The sequence below is a fragment of the Microcebus murinus genome, chromosome 8, assembly GCF_040939455.1.
Source record: "Microcebus murinus isolate Inina chromosome 8, M.murinus_Inina_mat1.0, whole genome shotgun sequence".
Lineage (NCBI taxonomy): Eukaryota > Metazoa > Chordata > Mammalia > Primates > Cheirogaleidae > Microcebus > Microcebus murinus.
In genome coordinates, this window is record NC_134111.1 from 10,888,027 (window position 1) to 10,906,657 (window position 18,631).

General features: G+C 44.8%; 1 protein-coding gene across 1 annotated transcript in view; it reads left to right on the forward strand.

Moving 5' to 3' along the window:
- Nucleotides 1-465: 465 nt before the first annotated feature.
- SCTR (secretin receptor) overlaps nucleotides 466-18,631 on the forward strand; it is a 72,319-nt gene continuing 54,153 nt past the window's right edge. The window contains exon 1 of the mRNA XM_012749159.3: nucleotides 466-797. Coding sequence (XP_012604613.1) covers nucleotides 726-797 — 72 coding nt within the window. The 5' untranslated portion in view covers nucleotides 466-725. The remainder of the gene's footprint in view (nucleotides 798-18,631) is intronic.

Consider the following 18,631-nt stretch of genomic DNA (forward strand, 5'->3'; position numbering starts at 1 on the left):
CCAGGGATGCCAGGAAGCTCAAAGGCCCCAAGGCGATTCTTCGCCAGCAGTCCCCAAATGCCTGGTGCACAGAGTGAAACTTCCTAGCATTAGCGCTCATGGCTTTAATAATGAAGAAAAATAAAGTGAAAATCGGAAATAAAGTGTAAGGTAGCTGCCCCGCGGGAATAGACGTCATGGGCACCTGCAGTGTCACGACCCTCTTCCAACCCGAGTGCTGTTAGGGATGAGAACACCGAAGCTCAGCAAGGTGGCCTAAGTTGCCCATGGGCCCCCAGCTAGCTGTGGCCCAGACTGCGGAGAGAGTGCTCTTCGGGGTGTCGCGGTGGGAGGCGGGATTGCGGAGTGGAAGGCTAAGCCGGCGCGCCCTCCCCGTCTCCTCCGCCCCAGGCCAAGCCTGCGGGAACCGGCTCGGGGCCCCAGCGCCCTCCCTCCGCCTCCTCCCCAGCCAGCCCGCGCGCCGGCCCCCGCCAGTCCCCGCTGGGTGGAGGTGCGCCGGCAGCGCCGCGTCCTTATCAATGGGCCGGGCGGCTTAGCGCGCGGCCGCCTCGTCCGAGGAGGAGCAGTCCCCGGGCCCGCCGCGGGTCAGGTGGCCCAGCCATGGCTCCTCGGGGCGCTGTGGCCGGCAGGGGCTCTCGGCAGTGCGAGGGGTGCTGAGCTCCCGAGCGGGCCAGGCGCACAGGCTGGCGGCCGTCGGGGCGCCCGCGGAGAGCGCGCGGGGCACCATGAGTCCGCGCCTGTCCCCGCCGCTGCAGCTGCTCCTGCTGCTGGTGCTGCTCGCCCGCGCCACGCACACGGTGAGTACCGCGCCCCTCGGCGGGCAGGGCCCGAGGGCCGGCGGTCTCGCTCCCTCTCTGGTCTCTTGTGGGATGGGAGTGGAGGGGGATCGGCAGAGCTTCCGCTGAGGAATGGGAACTCTTCCCTCCCACCCCGCCCAACATTAATCTCCACCAGCTCTTCTCCAGCTGGCCCCCTCCCCAAAGATAAAAACAGCCTATGCGCAGGAAGGCAGCTCCAAGACAAATCCTCCTGCCCTCCACCCCAGCCCTCCTCTAGCCTGTGCCTCTTAGTCCGTCCTAGACGGAAATTCTGGAGCCGCCCCGCCAGTGCCCAGTGTGTGCTGGGCACTTTGCCTCCAGTATTTCACTGGAACCTTGTAATCGCCTCCCGAGGCTGGTATTAGCACCCTCGCTTCATAGGCAAGGAAACCAAGGCTCAGAGAGGAAAAAAAATATCTTGCCCCAAGTCAGAAAGAGGATTGAAACCCACATCCGTCCGCCCCAAAGCCTTGACATTTTCACACAGGCCAGGCTGCAGATGGGAAAACCTCAGGAACGCTGGCCGGAGCTTCCCGGTCTGCTGTGATGGGACCCTTTGCAGCTCTGGACCCCCACCCCCGCCCCTCCCTTGTCAGTGGCTCCCTGGTGTCTGCGTGTCTGGTGGCTCCCGGGAGCTGCTGGTCCCCACAAGCCAGGTCCAGGGAGGGGCTGGAAGGCTGGAGGAGGAAAGAGAAGGCGACAGGGTGGGTGGTTTGTTTTTCTTTCCCACAGAAATTCCTGGGTGTCTGGGGCTTCTCCCTGTGGGATTTGAGAATGAGAGAGTGGCCTCACCCGGATGGGCAGGATGGAAGGAATGGGGAGGGGGTCAGGAGTGAGGGGCAGATTCATCCTTTCACTCTAGCTTCCCTCTAGCGTTCCAAACTAGCCCCTGAGGCCTCTGTTCTAAGAAACTCCTGGGGGAAAGCAAGCACGTGTGGACCCAATTCTGAGTCGCCAATCTCTGTCCTGGACAAGGTTGTCCTCTGTTCAACAGCCTTGCCTTCCTGTACTCTGCTCCTGTCTGGTTATAAGAAAAACCTCTGCTCCTGGAGCTGATGAGAGCGCTGGCTCTCAGGAGATGCCCATGTTTCTGGCAGCTCTGTGACATTCCAGCAGCTGTACTTTGGCAGAATAAAGTTTGGAGCTGATTCGAGCTAGCTCCCTTGCAATCTTGGAGCCTCTTGTCTTCAGTGGCCGTGGTGACAGTGGAAGGTGCTAGAGCAATAGTACCCACTCTAGTCTCAACTCCCAGTTTGAGGAAATGCCACCTAGGACACTGGGGACAGTTCAAAGGCAAATACAACCTGCAAGTGTATTACTCCATGCCTAGGGGCATGAGAGGCAACATCTTCTTTCTTAGGACCCTCCTTCCTAAGTATTTGCAGTAACCCTGCAGCTGTCATAACTAGTACCTGGCCGGCAGGACCAGGGGGCAGCCTGCATTTTTATCTCAAGAAGATCCCCAGGTTATCTCAAACATAACGGATGGAAAATGAGAGCCTTTGCCTGGTTCCAGTCTTCAGTGTACTTTGGAAGGATGCGCCTCATTATGCTGTGGTCCAATTCCTCATTTTATAAGTGAGCAAACTGAGATCCCCAGAGAAAAGACACCTGCCTGAGACCAGCAGGTTAGTAGTAGATCTGGGACTAGCACCAGATTTCTTGATTTCCAGCCACCCAGGGCTCTGTCATTGCACCTTGGATTTACATGTCATTTTCACACACTCGTGTTCTACCTTCTATTATTATAAGGTGGTTTCCTGTGTATAACTGTGGTCCTCTGGTTACTTTATGGGCTTACCCGGACCTGAGGTTGTATCTCACACTTCTTGGCAGAGAATTCCTTTAATAAACAGGAGTGGAACTGACCTACTTTGGCTGGAGTATTTCCCAGCCTCTGAAATCCTGCTTTCTTTCTGTTTGTTTGAACTCTAGGTGGTCAGACACTGGATTTTGGAACTTAAGGGTATTCACATTATTTTTATTCATTTGGGGATCCCCCTTGAGGGAGATCACAGGCATCTTCCTAATGGGGGGGTGTCATTGAGGCCAAATTGCTTATTCTACTCCCCCCTCCATATAGGAAGGTGTCAGAAGGGTCCCTTGCAAGTGGAAACCAAAAAGTGGTGTGGCGAAAGGGGGCAGTTTTCTGAGCTCCCCTCCCCATAAGAAACACTGAGCACACTTGTTCTGCTGCTCCTACCCCCATGTGGCTCGTGAGAACTTTTACCTGGAACATTATTGTAATTATTTACTGACACATCTGTTCCTCCTGGCCACAGACACGCCCCCCCTACACACCCTTTGAGCCTGAGCAGTGAGACTTCTTTTTGTTCATTTTGGGCTGGGGGGCTGTATTTGAAACAAGTTTCCCAAATGATTGTTAGGTACACCTAACTGTAAGAGCACTGTCTTAAATCTAGTCCTGAAAATATGGTAGTGGTAGAAGCAGGATTTGAACTCGGATCTTCTCATACCCCCCCCCTCCTTTTTTTTCCTTTTAAGATACAAGATATCATGCTCTTGTCCAGGCTGGAGTACAGTGGCCTGATCACAGCTCACTGTAACCTCGAACTCCTGGGCTCTAGCAATCCTCTTGACTTAGCCTCCCTAGTAGCTAGGACTACAGATGTGTCCCGCCATGCCTGGCTAATTTTTTTATTTTTTGTAGAGACAGTGCCTTGCTATGTTGCCCAGGCTGGTCTCAAACTCTTGGCCTCACTTGATCCCCCCACTCTGGCCTCCCCAGATGCTGGGATTACAGGTGTGAGCCACCACAACCAGCCGCCCAGTCTTCTTACTTTCAAGTTATAGGCTTTTTAATATGTTACAGGCTAAAATATTCAGTGAATGCTTAGGCCTGTTAGACACCACTTCGTTAAAGGAACTGAACTCAAATTGTCCCAAGTTATAATACTTTTGAATCCAGGATCTTAATTACTTTTAGATTAATGGATGTCTTCAACTCTTATCCTGTCTAGAACTCCGATCTCTGCCTAAATGTACCTCTAACCCAATTCTGCTGCCCAATATTCAGGTTTTCTTGGGTCAAAATCCAATACTTCTTTAAAGCTTTTAGAAAAGAGAAGGCTGTTTTTTTCCTGAGGCAATTAAACTCTATCTCGTCATTTGTAAGTGTAGTGTTTAGGAGGATTAAGTTGGTTCATTTACAAATTAATATATGTGAAGAGTCTAATGTGGTGCTGGCATCTGATGAGCTTATAAAAAACGGTGGCAATTAAGACAGCCTGCATGAAGTGCAGACCCTTCCACTGGCCACCCACCCATGCAAGTGTTAGCTTACGCCTCAGGCAAAGGCACCAGCCAGAGTCCTGGCTCCGTAGTCATCATGGGTTTCCTCCTTAATGTAAATGAGTCCTAGAGTTACAGGGTGCTAACTTAACCATTCCCTTCCTTAAACTCTTTTTCTCTTTTAACAGCAGACTCTAGGGAGCTTAATAAATCCTTGACAATAACGCTGGCAGGTGCAGGCTGTCATGCTGGCCCTACCGGCTCCATCTTACCCCACCCTTCTGGGCCTGGTGCCTCTAACAGAAACCCTCATTTCTAGCCCATCACTTGTGATTTTTCCAACTCCACCGGAGTGCCAGGGACATAAGAAAAAAGTCCTGGGAAATGCCCAGTGCTTCCGAAGAAAGGGCCTCTCTCTTCTGCCTTAACGCCCCCTGATGGGAAGGGGTGTTTGGGCTCTTCTGTTCCTTTCTACCAAGTTCACCGTCTACTTTTTAAATTGAGGGGCACTGACTAGAGGGATTGGTGGCTCTGTGATCCACTATCTCCGTTGCTTGGAGCACCTGAGGTCTTGGGGCCAAAAGTCTGGAGATTTCAGAGTAAGGAGGGCCCGAGTCAGGATGAAGAGGAGAAAGCAGAGATAGGAGGGGAGAATCTGGAGGTCGTGACAATCTGAAAGGAAAAGAGGGCTAGAAAAGAGCCTGTGTACGGGCTGGGTGGGACCAGGTGAAAATGAGTGCTCAGGGATCTGACTTGTGCCAGCTCCCAGGCACCCTCTGACATGGCGCCAGGCCGGGGCGGTCACTGGCACTCGAAAGAGGCAGCTCCAAGGGCGTGGATACTGGGAGCCAGGGAGGGTGGGAGGACCAGGGTGGGAACAACAAGGTAAGGGCCTCAAAGCGTCTGCACAAGGTGGAGTACCCCACATGCGTGTGCCATGCAGGGAAGTCATGACTCTCCGGGCAGAGAAGACACAGTTATTCATTCTTTATTCCTGGAGCCTGTCATGGTGTAAGAGGGAGCCCAAAGAGTGTGTGTTGAATGAATGAATGAAGATGATATAGCAACAAGCAATGAAGAGTCACATCTTGAAAGCCATCATTGCTTGCTAAATTGTACATAAATGTGTCAAGCAATGAAAATTAATCATTCAAGGTAGGGCTTTTTCATCCATGCCAACCTGCCGACCTGACAGAAAATGTCTCCAGACTTTGCCAGATGTTCTCTGGGGGTCAATTGCCCCTGATTGAGAACCACTGCCTCATTGTCATGTTTCAGGAGAGACACATTAGCAGGGCTAAGAATAGGTGCTCATTTCGTGTTAGACTCAGAGCAGTGGGGTTGGTGAGAGGGCATCTGAGTCAGTGGATGGACGGAAACAGTCTCCAAACTGGAAAGACTTCTGCGGGGAATGGGTTCTTTGAGCTATTCCGCCCGCCCTTCCTGTCTTTCCCCCTCCTCTCCCCATCCCTCCTCGGCCGACAGCTCAGACACACAAAAACTCCAAGTACCGGGTCTGGCACATAGAAGCCACGTGGCGGGCCCCTCCCCATTCCGTGGTGCATCTGGGTCCAGAGGCTGACGAGGCCGGTGGCGGCGCTGTGAGCAGAATCTTGGGAGGGCCTGTGAGGCTCCCCTGGGGAGCTGGCTATTGGACTCTTCAGAAGAGGGGCCCTGGGGTTTTCTTTGTGTATCTGAAAGATAACTTCCTAATTTTCTGAAGAAGTATTTGTGGATTGCTTTTAAAGTTTTTATTATTCTTAACATTAGCAACTAAATGATGATGATGATGATGATGATGATGATGATGATGATGATGATAAAGGCTTCCTTATTGAGCTCTTATTTTTTACTATACTCTGCAGGGTCCTTCCCAGCACAAGCCGATTTAATTCTCATATCAACAGTTATTGCCCCCATTGTGCAGATGAGGAAACAAGGCTTGCAGAGACATTAAACCATTCTTTCAAGGTCACCCAGCTGGACATGGTCACATGAGAATTCAAACCCAGGTGTTCTTAGCCAGCACATGTGTCTGTCCAGTAGAGAGGCCTGCTCTGGGTTTTTGGTGCCCAGTGGGAGGTCATAAAATTCTCTCCCAAATCTCAAAATGACATTAATTTTCATTTAATCTAATCCATTTAAGAAGCATAAAAAATACTGAATTACACACAGCATTTCTTAAGGGGAGCCAGAGATGAACATGGGGTCACAAAATCAAACAGCAGGAGATAGTGCTTTCCAAACTGTTTAGGGGATTCCATTTCTTGGCTTTGGCATCACCTTTTGGAGTCCCTACAGAGCCCCCCTCACCCTCCCCTTTGTCCCCATTATCCCCACCCATCTGGGAGGGACCAGATTTCCTCTCATGCTGAGAGATGGCATAACCTCTCTTCCTGGTACCCCTTGTAGGAAGTCCAGACTTAATACTCAGGGGTAGAGCCCCACTACAAGAGTGACCCCCTCCAGTGGGCCCAGAGTTGGTCCCTGCTTCCCTGTCCTTAGCAAGCTAAGGGTTCTCACCATTGACCTTCACTTGGGGACAACCTGCCAGTCCAGGGTAAAACCCACAACACTTAGATCCTATCTACTTGCTTACATTACACAGAGAGGCTGCCCAGCATGCACGTGGACTCGAGGAAATGAGAATATCCCAGGCCCACCCAGCCTCCACACTCTGTGTCTACGGGCTCCAAGAGGCACTGGGAGGGCCATCCCTGGTTAGTCGTGCCCTGCAGTCCCAGCTCACTGTGCCCCAGGCTCCCGAGGTTGCCAGCCCTCTCCAGATCCCTGCATGTCCCACGTTGTTTCCCGCACCCACGGCTCTCAGAGGCACTCCTTGATGGCCACGTGTCCTCTCAAATTCCTGATCTCCCATCTCCCACTCATTTTCCACAGATGGGATTGGCTTCTATTTCCTGGGAGTCGAGACTGCCTGGATGAACTTCTTCTGACCAACATCTTGCCCCTTAGATTAATAGATGTGTCTAAATTGTTCCTTCTGTTCCCTCCCTTCCCATTTGCCTTAGCCTGCTGGGCTGTCATAACAAAATACCGCAGACTGGGAGGCTTAAACAACAGAGATTAATTTTCTCACAGTCTGGAGGCTGGAAGTCTGAGATCGAGATCTGGTTGAGTTTGGTTGTTTATGAGGGCCTCTTCTGGTTTGCACATGGCCACTGCGATGGCTTGCAGATGCCAATTAGGGCGAGCACAGAGTTTTCGAGAGAGAAGAGCTACTATAAATTGTTACATTGAGACCATAGGCAGACAGCCGACTGCCCCGGGGAATCGTGGGCCACGGGACCCCAGCGTCTCGGAGGCACGCGGCGCAGGGCGCTCCCTCCCTCCATTGGCTTCTGCTCTGCGCCACTCCTGGTTCCTGTCCTGCCTCTGGTGCTGCGTCTTCTCAGCCCTGTGAGAGTCGCTTCCTGGGCTCTGTCTTTGTCTGCCCTTCTCCGCACTCAGCTTGTTCTCACCGAGTCATCTTCCTTGGCAGTCCTACCTCGTCAGCCACCCAACTTTTCTTAACTTATCTTGCCTCTACTCTCATGCCTCCTTCTCTTTTCCTCGTCTTTCCTGTTCTCAGAGCCATCAAGGCACCCAGGCTGGACTTGTGAGAGTCACTGTCTCCTGCCCTTGACCCCCTATACTCAGTTTGCCACCTGCGCCCCCCAAATCTGCCTCCTTAATGTCTTCTGTACAGGGTTTGCTGGATGCTGCTGCTCTAGGTGTGACCGTATTGGTCAGGGTTCTGCAGAGTCGCAGAATCAACAGGACACACACACAGAGTCATGCGCCAAATAACAACATTTGGGTCAATGATGGACTTGCAGGACTGGAAGTTGCTCTGGTGAGTCAGGGAGTGAGTGGATGTGAATGCCTAGGACATTACTGCACACTTACAGGTGTACCATTTTTATACCTTTTATACATATTTTTGCTGGTCCTTTTCTATATTTAGATACATTTAGATGCACAAATACTTACCACTGTGTTACAGTTGCCTACAGTATTCAGCCCAGTAACGTGCTGTGCAGGTTTGTTGCCTAGGAGCAATAATAGGCCGTACCAAATAGTCTAGGCGTGCAGTAGCTGTACCATCGAGGCCTGTGTAAGTGCACTGCATGACAGCATGGTGACAAAATCGCCTAATGATGCACTTCTCAGAATGTATCGGCATCATTAGTGATGCATGACTGTTCATAGATATATAAAAGGGGCTTTTTGTGTGTGTGTGGCAATTGGCTCCTGTGATCACGGAGGCTGAGAAGTCCTATGGTAAGTTGTCTGCAAGCTGGAGAACCAGAGGAGGGAAGAACATGGCTCAATCCAAGTCTGAAGGCCTCAACACAAGAGAAGCCAGTGGTGTCACTCGGTCAGAGGCCAGAGTCCTGAGAACTGGGCAGTGGGTGGAGGGCAGTGGTGCCAGTCCTGGAGTGCCAAGGCCAGAGGACCTGGAGTTATGATGTCCAAGGGCAGAGAAGAAGGGTGCTCCAGGTCCAGGAGAGGGAAAGAGCAAATTTGCCTTTCCTCTGCCTTTCTGTTCTGTCAGGGCCAGCCAATTGGATGGTGCCCACCCACACTGAGGGCAGATCTTCCCCACTCAGTCCTCCAACTCGTGCCAGTCTCCTCCAGAAACACTCTCACTGATACACCCAGAAGTAATGCTTTACCAGCTATCTAGGTCTCCCTTAATCCATTCAAGTTGACACCTAATATTAACCATCACAAAGACAGTCCTCACTTCCTGGCTAAATGATCAAGCCACTCCTGGGGGTGTATGTATGAAAACAAAACATTCATTAAAAAATTACACAGATAAAGATTGGATAGTCACATGCAGAAGAATGAAACTAGATCCCTGTCTCTTAACATATACAGAAATCAACTCATGATAGATTTAAGACTTAAACATAAGACCTGAAAATATAAAAATAGTAGAAGAAATCCTAGGGTAAACTCTCCTAGACATTGGTCTAGGCAAAGAATATATGACTAAGACCTCAAAAACACAGGCAACAAAAACAAAAATAGACAAATGGGACTATATTAAACTAAAAAGCTTCTGCAATGCAAAAGAAATAATCAGCAGAGTGAAGAGACAATCTGTTGAATGGGAGAAAATATTTGCAAACTATTCATCTGAAAGGGGACGGATATCCAGAATATACAAGGAACTCACACAACTCAACAGGAAAAAAAAAATCCCAATAAAAGTGGGCAAAAGACATGAATAGACATTTCCCCCAAAATGGAAAAATGCTCACCATCACTAATGCAAGAATTGCATTAGTGCAATGGTGAATTGCATTTCACCATGAGAGAAATGCAAATTAAAACCACAATGAGACATCATCTTACCCCAGTCAGAATGGCTATTATTAAAAAGACAAAAAAAAAAAAAATGGATATTGGTGAGGATGCAGAGAAAAGTGAGCTTTTATACACCGTTGGTGGGAATGTAGGCTAGTACAGCCACTATGGAAAACAGCATGATGATTTCTCACAAACTAAAAATAAAACTAGGCCGGGCGTGGTGGCTCACGCCTGTAATCCTAGCACTTTGGAAGGCCGAGGCGGGCAGATTGCTCAAGGTCTGGAGTTCGAAACCAGCCTGAGCGAGACCCCATCTCTACCAAAAAATAGAAATAAATTAATTGACCAACTAAAAATATATATACAAAAAATTAGCCAGGCATGGTGGTGCATGCTTGTAGTCCCAGCTACTTGGGAGGCTGAGGCACTAGGATCGCTGAGCCCCGGAGATTGAGGTTGCTGTGAGCCAGGCTGACGCCACGGCACTCACTCTAGCCTGGGCAACAAAGTGAGACTCTGTCTCAAAAAAAATAAAAAATAAAAAATAAAAAAATAAAAATAAAACTACCATTCAATCCAGCAATCCCACTACTGGGTATCTACTCATAGGAACATAAATCACTATATCAAAGGGATGCATGCACTCACATGTTTGTTGCAGCACTATTCATAGCAGCAAAGATATGGAATCAACCTAAGTGTCCATCAAAGGATGAATGGTTAAAGAAAATGTGGTGCACATACACAATGGAATACTATTTGGCCATAAAAAAGAATGAAATCATGTTATGTGCAGCAATGTGGATGAAACTGGAGGTCATTATCATAAGTGAAATAAGCCAGGCACAAAAAGGCAAATATCACATGTTATTGCTTACATGTGAGAGCTAAAATATTTGATCACATGGAGGTAAAGAGTGGAAAGATAGATAACAGAGACTGGGGAGAGTAAGTGGGTATGGGGGAAGGGTGAAAAGAAGTGGGGTAGAGGGTACAAACATACAGTTAGATAGAAGGAATAAATGCAATGTTGGATTGCAGAGTAGGGTGATTATAGTTAAACAAAAATGTATTGTACTTGGGTGATGGACATCCTAAATACCCTGACTTGATCACTATGCGTTCTACACATGTAACGAAACTTCACATGTACCCCATACTTTGTACAAAAATAAAAGGAAATTTTCAAAATTTTCTAGAAAGGAATTTTCTAGAAAGAAGGAATTTTCAAGGAATTTTCTAGAAAGAAGACCACAAAGACAAAATGGTAGAATAATAGAAACAGATGAAAAGATTAGAGGATCAATTCAGATTGTCCAATACTCAACTAATATGAATTCCAGGAAGACAGAGTGGAGAAGATGAGGGAGGAAATAAGAAACTGAAAACAATATTTTTTAAATTCCCAGAACTGAAGAACATGTCTTCTGAAATGCCCACTGAGTATCCAACTGATGGATAAAAAAAGAACCATTTCCTCAAGGAATTTCAAAATAACTAAAAACAAAGAAAAAAATCTTACATGTTTCTAGAGAGAAAACAAAAATTTTTTATACCAAACATTTGGATCCAAATTAGATTTCTTACTAACACCACAGGAAGAAAGAAGGAAAATGCCTTCAAAAGTTGGAAGAAAAATGATTTCAACCCAGAATTTTCCATCCAAATTGTTATTTTGATAATTACTCAAATTCATAAAAGCTTTTTCACTTGTGCGAAGATTAAAATATTTACCCACTATGTACGCCTTCTTAGGAAGTTACTAGAGAATTCTGTGCATCTGCAAAGCGAGAGAACAAACTAAGGAAAGACGTGGCGTCTAGACAATGAGACTCCAGCTACCGGGGGGGAGAGTTCCCCACGCACAGCCAGGTAGCAGGCCTGGGTGGAGCAAGAAGGAGGAGGACCCGGAGAAAGAAGTCTCTAGAGGGAAAACAAAAAGTACCGTTGACAGATGTACAGCTATGGGAGCACATGGAAAAATTAGCCATATGTACATAGAAAACTAATCAAATAAAAAACAGTAATTATTGACTTCAAGAAAAAACAAAATGTACAAGAAGAGACGCATAATCATTTTACATGACTTGACTCAGCAGCGAACAATATTTCATAGTCAAAGTAAGTCTTTATAAATACAGACCATTCATTTTACTAAAAACTGTAGAGAAGTATTTGTAATACATGGGGAGAGAAGTATATGTAGGGCGAGTTTGAAGCGTCTAAGTCTTTATTTTCCATAATAGGACATTTTGGATGTCTCAAATTAATAAACCAATAAATAAAAGTATAAGAATATAATTTTAAAATATGTAGATAAAAATGAAAATAAACAACTATAAAGAGTTGAAAACGATTGCCTCTGGAGAGCAGGTAAAGTTAGGAAAGGGAACTGCTATTTGTCATTATAAACTCCTTGGTACTAGTGCGAGCGAAAGGTACAAAAACCCATGTACTTACACAAACCCGTTGTGTTTTTGTTTTAACTGTTTAGCTTTGAAGGGATGTTTTTAAAAACTATAGTTCTTCTTTTGAGGAAAATTTTATATATAAAGTTAAGCAATTCTTTCATCTTCAATTGTTTTTCCTGTGAATTTCAAGTAAAATCATATTTAATAGTTTTAAATGTAGTATTATATATTAAAACATATGTAAATATATGTGCATATAGCTACTAAATATCAGCTTCTCCTCCCCCTCTCTAGGTGAATTTGGGTAATAAGGGGCTTGTTTCACATTCACCCACCTAGGCGTTTCCCAGGTTACCAGGTGGTTGCCCCATCGAGCAACCTGCTCTTCCCAGCCGCTTCCGGCAATGCTGTGGGCTCTGCTCCTTCCCGGCTGGTCACCACCTGGAAGCCATGGACTGGGTCCTTTCCACAGAATACTGTTCTGGTCACACAGACACTGGTGGACACCACATTTTAGTTGTCATACTACCACCACACAAAATTATCTTGGTTTATTACCTTTTAATGGAAGGATCAAGGACAAAAGGAATGTGAGATGATCAAATCATGCCCATTAGGTTGGCCATTATAAAACAACATGAACAGGAAGAGAAGAACAAGTGTGGGAGAGGATGTGGAGAGCATGGAACCCTTGTGCGTGGCTGGTGGGAGTGTAAAATGGTGTAGCCAATGTAGAAAATGGTTTGGTAGTGTAAAGTTTTTGGCAGTGGCGAAAGGAAAAGACAGACAGAGTGGGGCCAAACAACATGGCTTTATTGAGTGCTCCTGGGTGAGATTCATGGGTCCCGAGAGAGGGGCCAGAGAAGTCACGCCCATTTGAAAGGGGTGCGGGCTCTTATACTATCTGAGGCAGGCTGGAGACTTTTGGCAGGAAGAGCTGGGGATTTTCCACTGTGGCCATTGTCTGTTCTTAAGAAATGGGAGGGGCCGGCAGTATTTGCAGATTCCAGAAGGAGGGGCTGGTGGTGCCTGGCAGTTGTTTTTTGGCGGGTCTGGTCACGTGAGCCTTTAGTTTCTGATCTAGGGAGAGGAGGGGGACCCACCACCAGCCTAGGTAGTTTCTAGAAAAGTTAAACATAGTATTCCCATATGATCTAGCAATTCAGCTTCCAGGTATAAACCCAAAAGAATTGAAAGCAGGGACTCAAACAGATATTTATACACACTTGTGCATAGTAGCATTATTCACAATAGCCAAAAGGTGGATGCAAACCAAGTGTCCATTGGATAGATAAGCACAATGTGGCATATCCATACAATAGGATGTTTGAAGCATCTAAGTCTTTATTTTCTATAATAGGACAGTTTGGATGTCTCAAATTAATAAACCAAGAAATAGAAGTATATGAATATAATTTTAAAATATGGAGATAAAAATGAAAATAAACAACTAAAAAGAGTACATTCTGCCTTAAAAGGGAAGGAAATTCTGATACATGCTACAACATAAGCCAGATGTTAAGAAGGACCAATATTGTATGATTTCACTAATATGAGGTACCTAGAATATGACAATTCATAGATTCACAAAGTAGAATAGAGGCTACTAGGGACTGGGGAAGGGGAAGAATGTGGGGTTATTGCTAAATGACAGCAGAGTTTCTGTTGGGATGATGAAAAGTTTCTGGAAATGGATATTAGTTATGGTTGCACAACATTGTGAGTGTACTTAATACCACTGAATTGTACACTTTGGCTAAAATGGTGAATTTTATGTTATGTGTATTTTACTACAATTTAAAAAAGAAATGTTGGATGAGAAGAAAAAGTTAAACTGTCCTCCGGTTGCTGTTTTTTCTATAGTCCAAAGGAAAAGTAACAAGAATGTTGAAATCTTCTTAGATTGGGCTTCCTATCCTAAGTGCTCTCCCATTTCTGACCTTGCTCTGATGCCCTCAGGAGAGTCCTTTTTTAGAGTACCCCTTTCTTTAAACTGTCACAGTGCAAACTGCCACCTACTTTTGGGAAACCTCACCCCCCATCCACACATGTTGATGCTGCCCTAGAATCTAGTTCCCACCCTTGCCAGTCAGCGAGGCTGCGTAACAGTAATCTCGGTGGCATTCAGCAACAGCGTTTATTTCTCTCTCAGCATTTACAGTTGAGCTAGGGTGCGATTGATCCAGGCTGGGCTCCTCTGGCTTGGATTCAGGCCCTGGGTTAGGTTCAGGTCTGCTGCACATATCATCATTCTAAGACGAGTAGGCTACCCCAGGTGTCAGAAATGCACGAGAGCAAGCACAAGTGGGCAAGCATATTTCTAGCCTCTGCTGACACCAAATCTAATGACCGTTCTGTTGACAATAGTCACATGGACAAGCCCAAGCAAAGAAGTATACTTTGCCCACCATGATAGGAGTTGTATGTATAAACTGCTATAGGGAATTGGGACTGGTAATTCTAACTACGGCAAACTCCTTTCCCTGTCCCTGGCAGAAGTTTCCTAGGTCTGAGTTACTTTGTCTACTACTAACATCAAGAGGATGTGATGTTCAGGAAACCATGCTGTAAACAGATGTAAAAAAAGATAAAAGAAAAGAAAATAATAATGAATTAAAAAAAAAGAGGATGTGATGCACAACATGATGACTAAAGTTAATAATAATATAGTCTTGAAAATTGCCGAGAGTAGATTCAAAGTGTTCTCACCACAAAAATAAACAAATAAATAAAAATAAGAAGTATGTTAATGAGCTTGATTTAGCCATTGCACTATGTATGCACATTTCAAAACATGTTGTACATGATAAATATATAAAATTTTTAATTGTTAGTTAAAATAAAATTTTTGAAAAGAAGATGTGGTGGAATGTGGAAGTTTGGAAGCAGAGTCCAGCATGGGTTTGTCCTTTGGGTCCTCAGAAAAGTCAAACCTAACGTGCTGTCCTTGTCCCCATGGCTGAATGTGACTCCCCGCCACATCCACACGTGGAGGACGGGCAACATCCCTTTCTTATTAAGGACACGAGACAGAATTTGCACCTGTGTTTTTTGCTCCAATCCGTTGCTCCTGGGCACAGCTTAGTTGCAGAGAAATTGGAAACTAGTCTCTAGGTGCGTAACCATGTGCCCAGTTAAACTCTGATCCGCAGTGAAATGCGGTGACTGGGGAGACAGCAAGTCTCCGCCAGAGGAGGTTTCCCCTGCAGGTAGGAACAGGACCAGGAGATAGAACGCAGACTCGCACATTGTACGTTATGTCCATAGCAAGTCTGACCCTTAGTTCCCAACCTCTGATAGGAAAAAATAGTTTCTTTTTGTTAAACTAATAAATTAACTGCCTCTGAGCCCTTAGCCCACTTCACTATGTCCACAGGCCACTCTCTTCTCCTAGTCTCTCAACAAATGGCAACTCTGTTGACACACTCACTTAGTGACAGGTGAGGCCAATGTGTGTACCCATTGGTTAAGTGTCTATCTTCCTCTGTATATTTACATATTATTTTAAAAGTTTATGATAATTTAGGCCAAGCATGGTGGCTAATGCCTATAATCCTAGCACTTGAGAAGGTTGAGGATTGCTTGAGGCCAGGATTCGAGACCAGTTTGAGCAAGAGCGAGACCCCCATCTCTACAAAACATAGAAACACTAACCTGGCGTGGTGGCACACACCTGTAGTCCCAGCTACTCAGGAGGCTGGGGCAAGCAGATCACTTAAGCCCAGGAGTTTGAGGTTGCAGTGAGCTATGATCATGCCACTGCACTATAGCCTGGGCGACAGAGTGAGACCGTGTCTCAAAAAAATTTTTTATTATAATTTTCATAATACTTTCATGTATTTTTTCTAGATTTTTCTCTACAAGGTTGATGCATTTAATTATACCATAAATGCAATTTTGTGTCTTGCTTTACTCATTTAACATCATAGTATCACCAGGTCTATCCAGAAAGTATCCAGCCATTGTTAATATAATGAGAATGGTTTGCATGACACTGATGTACCTGGCAGCCAAAGCGTGAACTGGAATGTGCCTGTGTGAGTGACACCCTCACTGTATTAGTCGGTGGGGTGCTAGACACCATTGAGTGAGCATGTGTACCATGTGGCTGCCATGTTCAAAATGGCTGAGCAAGTAGAGCAAAGAATCCGCATCAAAAAATGCGTTAAACTTGAACATTCCTTCACGAAAACTATTTGGATGATTCAGAAGGTTTTCGCAGATGGTTGAGGCAGTGAGTACAGCACAAATAAAAGTGTGGCACAAATGCTTCAAAGATGGTCGAGAATCTATTAAAAGTGATCCACGTTCTGAAAGGCCTGCGACAGGCAGAACACCTGAGAATGTCGACCATGGACCGGTTAGGTTACGAGACGCTGGGAGAACTGTGTGAGGTCCCAAGGTGCCTACTTCGAAGGGAAATGAAGCGTCATTGTCCTATGTACGATGTTTCTTGTATCTTCCTCAAGAAATGCCTCTATTTTTCATATAACATGGCTGGAGAGTTTCTGGACAGACCTGGTACAGTGAATAGTCTGTACTGCTAAATGGTCTTGATCATGTGTAATGGCTGAAGATCTCCCAGTGAATGGATTCACCATAGTTTACTTAGCTGGGTGTTTCCTTATACTCAGACAATTAGGATGTCAATTTTTTTAAAACTTAAACTTTTTTATTTTGGGATAATTATAAATTAACATGCAGCTGTAAGGAATAATACAGAGATCCCCCATAACCTATGCCCAATTTCTCCCAATGGTAAAATCTTACAAAAGTACATATAGTACATATATAGTACAATATTACAACCAGGACATTGACATTGACACAATCAAGATACAGAACATCCTATCACCCCAGGGATCCTTCGTGGTGCCCTGTTACAATCATCCCCACTTCCGCCCCAATCCCACTCTTTCCTTAACTCCTGGCACCATTAATCTAGTCTCCATTTAGTCTCCATTTCTACAATGTTGTTATTTCAAAGTGCTATATAAATGGAATCGTAAAGTGTGTAACGTCTTGGAATTTCCTTTTTTTTTTTTTTCTTTTTTGGAGACAGAGTCTCACTCTGTCCCCTTGGGTAGAGTGCAGTGGTGTCATTGTAGCTCACTGCAACTTCAAACTCCTGGGCTCAAGTGATCCTCCTGTCTCAGCCTCCCGAGTATCTGGGACTACAGGTGCATGCTATGACACCCGCTTCATTTTTCTATTTTTGATAGAGATGGGGTCTTGCCCTTGCTCAAGCTGAGGATTTCCTTTTTTTCATTTATATACTTCATATATGAAGTATACTTCCTGTACTTCATATATTCATATACTTCTCTGGAGATTCATCTAGGCTGGTGCATGTATCAGTGGTTTGTTCTTTTTTTATTGTTGAGTAGAGTTCCAGAGTATAAATGTACCAGTTTAACCATCTACCCATTTGAAGACATCTGGGTTGTTTAAGTTGAAGGGCTGTTGTGAATAAAGCTGCTATAAATATTCATGTACAGATTTGTACGAGAACATGAGTTTTCATTTCCCTGGGATAAATGCCCAGGTCTGCAATTGCTGGATCATATAGAAGTTGCATGTTTAGTTGGTGTGTGTGTGTGTGTGTGTGTGTGTGTGTGTGTGTGTTTAAAAGACACAGCCAACTTGTTTTCCTGAGTGGCTGTATCACTTTACATTCCCACCAGCAATGTCTAAGTGATCCAGTTTCTCTACAATCTTGCCAGCATTGGGTGTTGTCACTATTTTCAATTTGAGTCATTCTGATGGGTATGTAGTGATACCACATTGTGGTTTTAGTTTGCATTTACCCAATACCTAATAATGTTGAACACCTTTTCCTGTACTTATTTACCATTTGTATATCTCCTATGAAATGTCTCTTTATAGTCTTTTGCATTTGTTCTAATCAGATTTTTGCTTGTTTTCTGTGGAGTTTTGAGTGTTCTTTATATATTCTAGATATTGATATTATTATTTTCTTGAAGGAATATATATATATAGTTTGCAAATTTTCTCTCAGTGTGCAACTATATATATAGTTGCAAATGTTTGCAAATTTTCTCTCAGTGTGCCTCTTTTTTCACCCTAATAGCATGGTGTTTCATGGAGTAAAATTTTTTAATTTTTATAATGTCCAATTTGTCAATTTTTCCCTTTATGAATTGTGCTTTTGGTGTCAAGCACAACAACTCTGCCTAGCTCTAGTTCTTGAAGATTTTATCCTACACTTTTTAATAAAAGTTTTATAGTTTTGTGGTTTGAATTTAAGTCCATGATCCATTTTGAGTTAATTTTTGAATAAGGTGTAAGACTTAGCTCAAGGTTTGTTTTGTTGTTGGCAAATGTCCAGTCGCTCCAACATCATGTGTTGAAATGACTATCCTTTTTTCATTGAGTCGCTTTGTAACTTTGTCAGTGATCAGTTGAGCATATTCATGTAGTTCTGTTTCTAGATTTTCTGTTCTTTTCCCTTGACTTACTTGTCTATTCTTCTATTGATAACATGCTGTTTTGATTACTATACCCATACAATAATCTTAAAATCAGGCAAAATTATTCCTTCCACTTTATTCTTTTTTTAATTAATAGAATTTATTTTGTTGACAAGATTAAGGTTTACAGAAAAATTGAATGGAAACTACAAAGAGTTCCCATATACCCCCTCATCCTTCCTCTATAGTTTCCCCTATTAGTAACACCTTGTATCCTGGTGGTTTATTTGTTACCACTGATGAGCTAATATTGATACATCACTATCAACAAAGTTCGTAGTTTACAACAGTGTTCATTCTTTGTGTTGTGCATTCTATGGGTTTTGGCAAATGTATAATG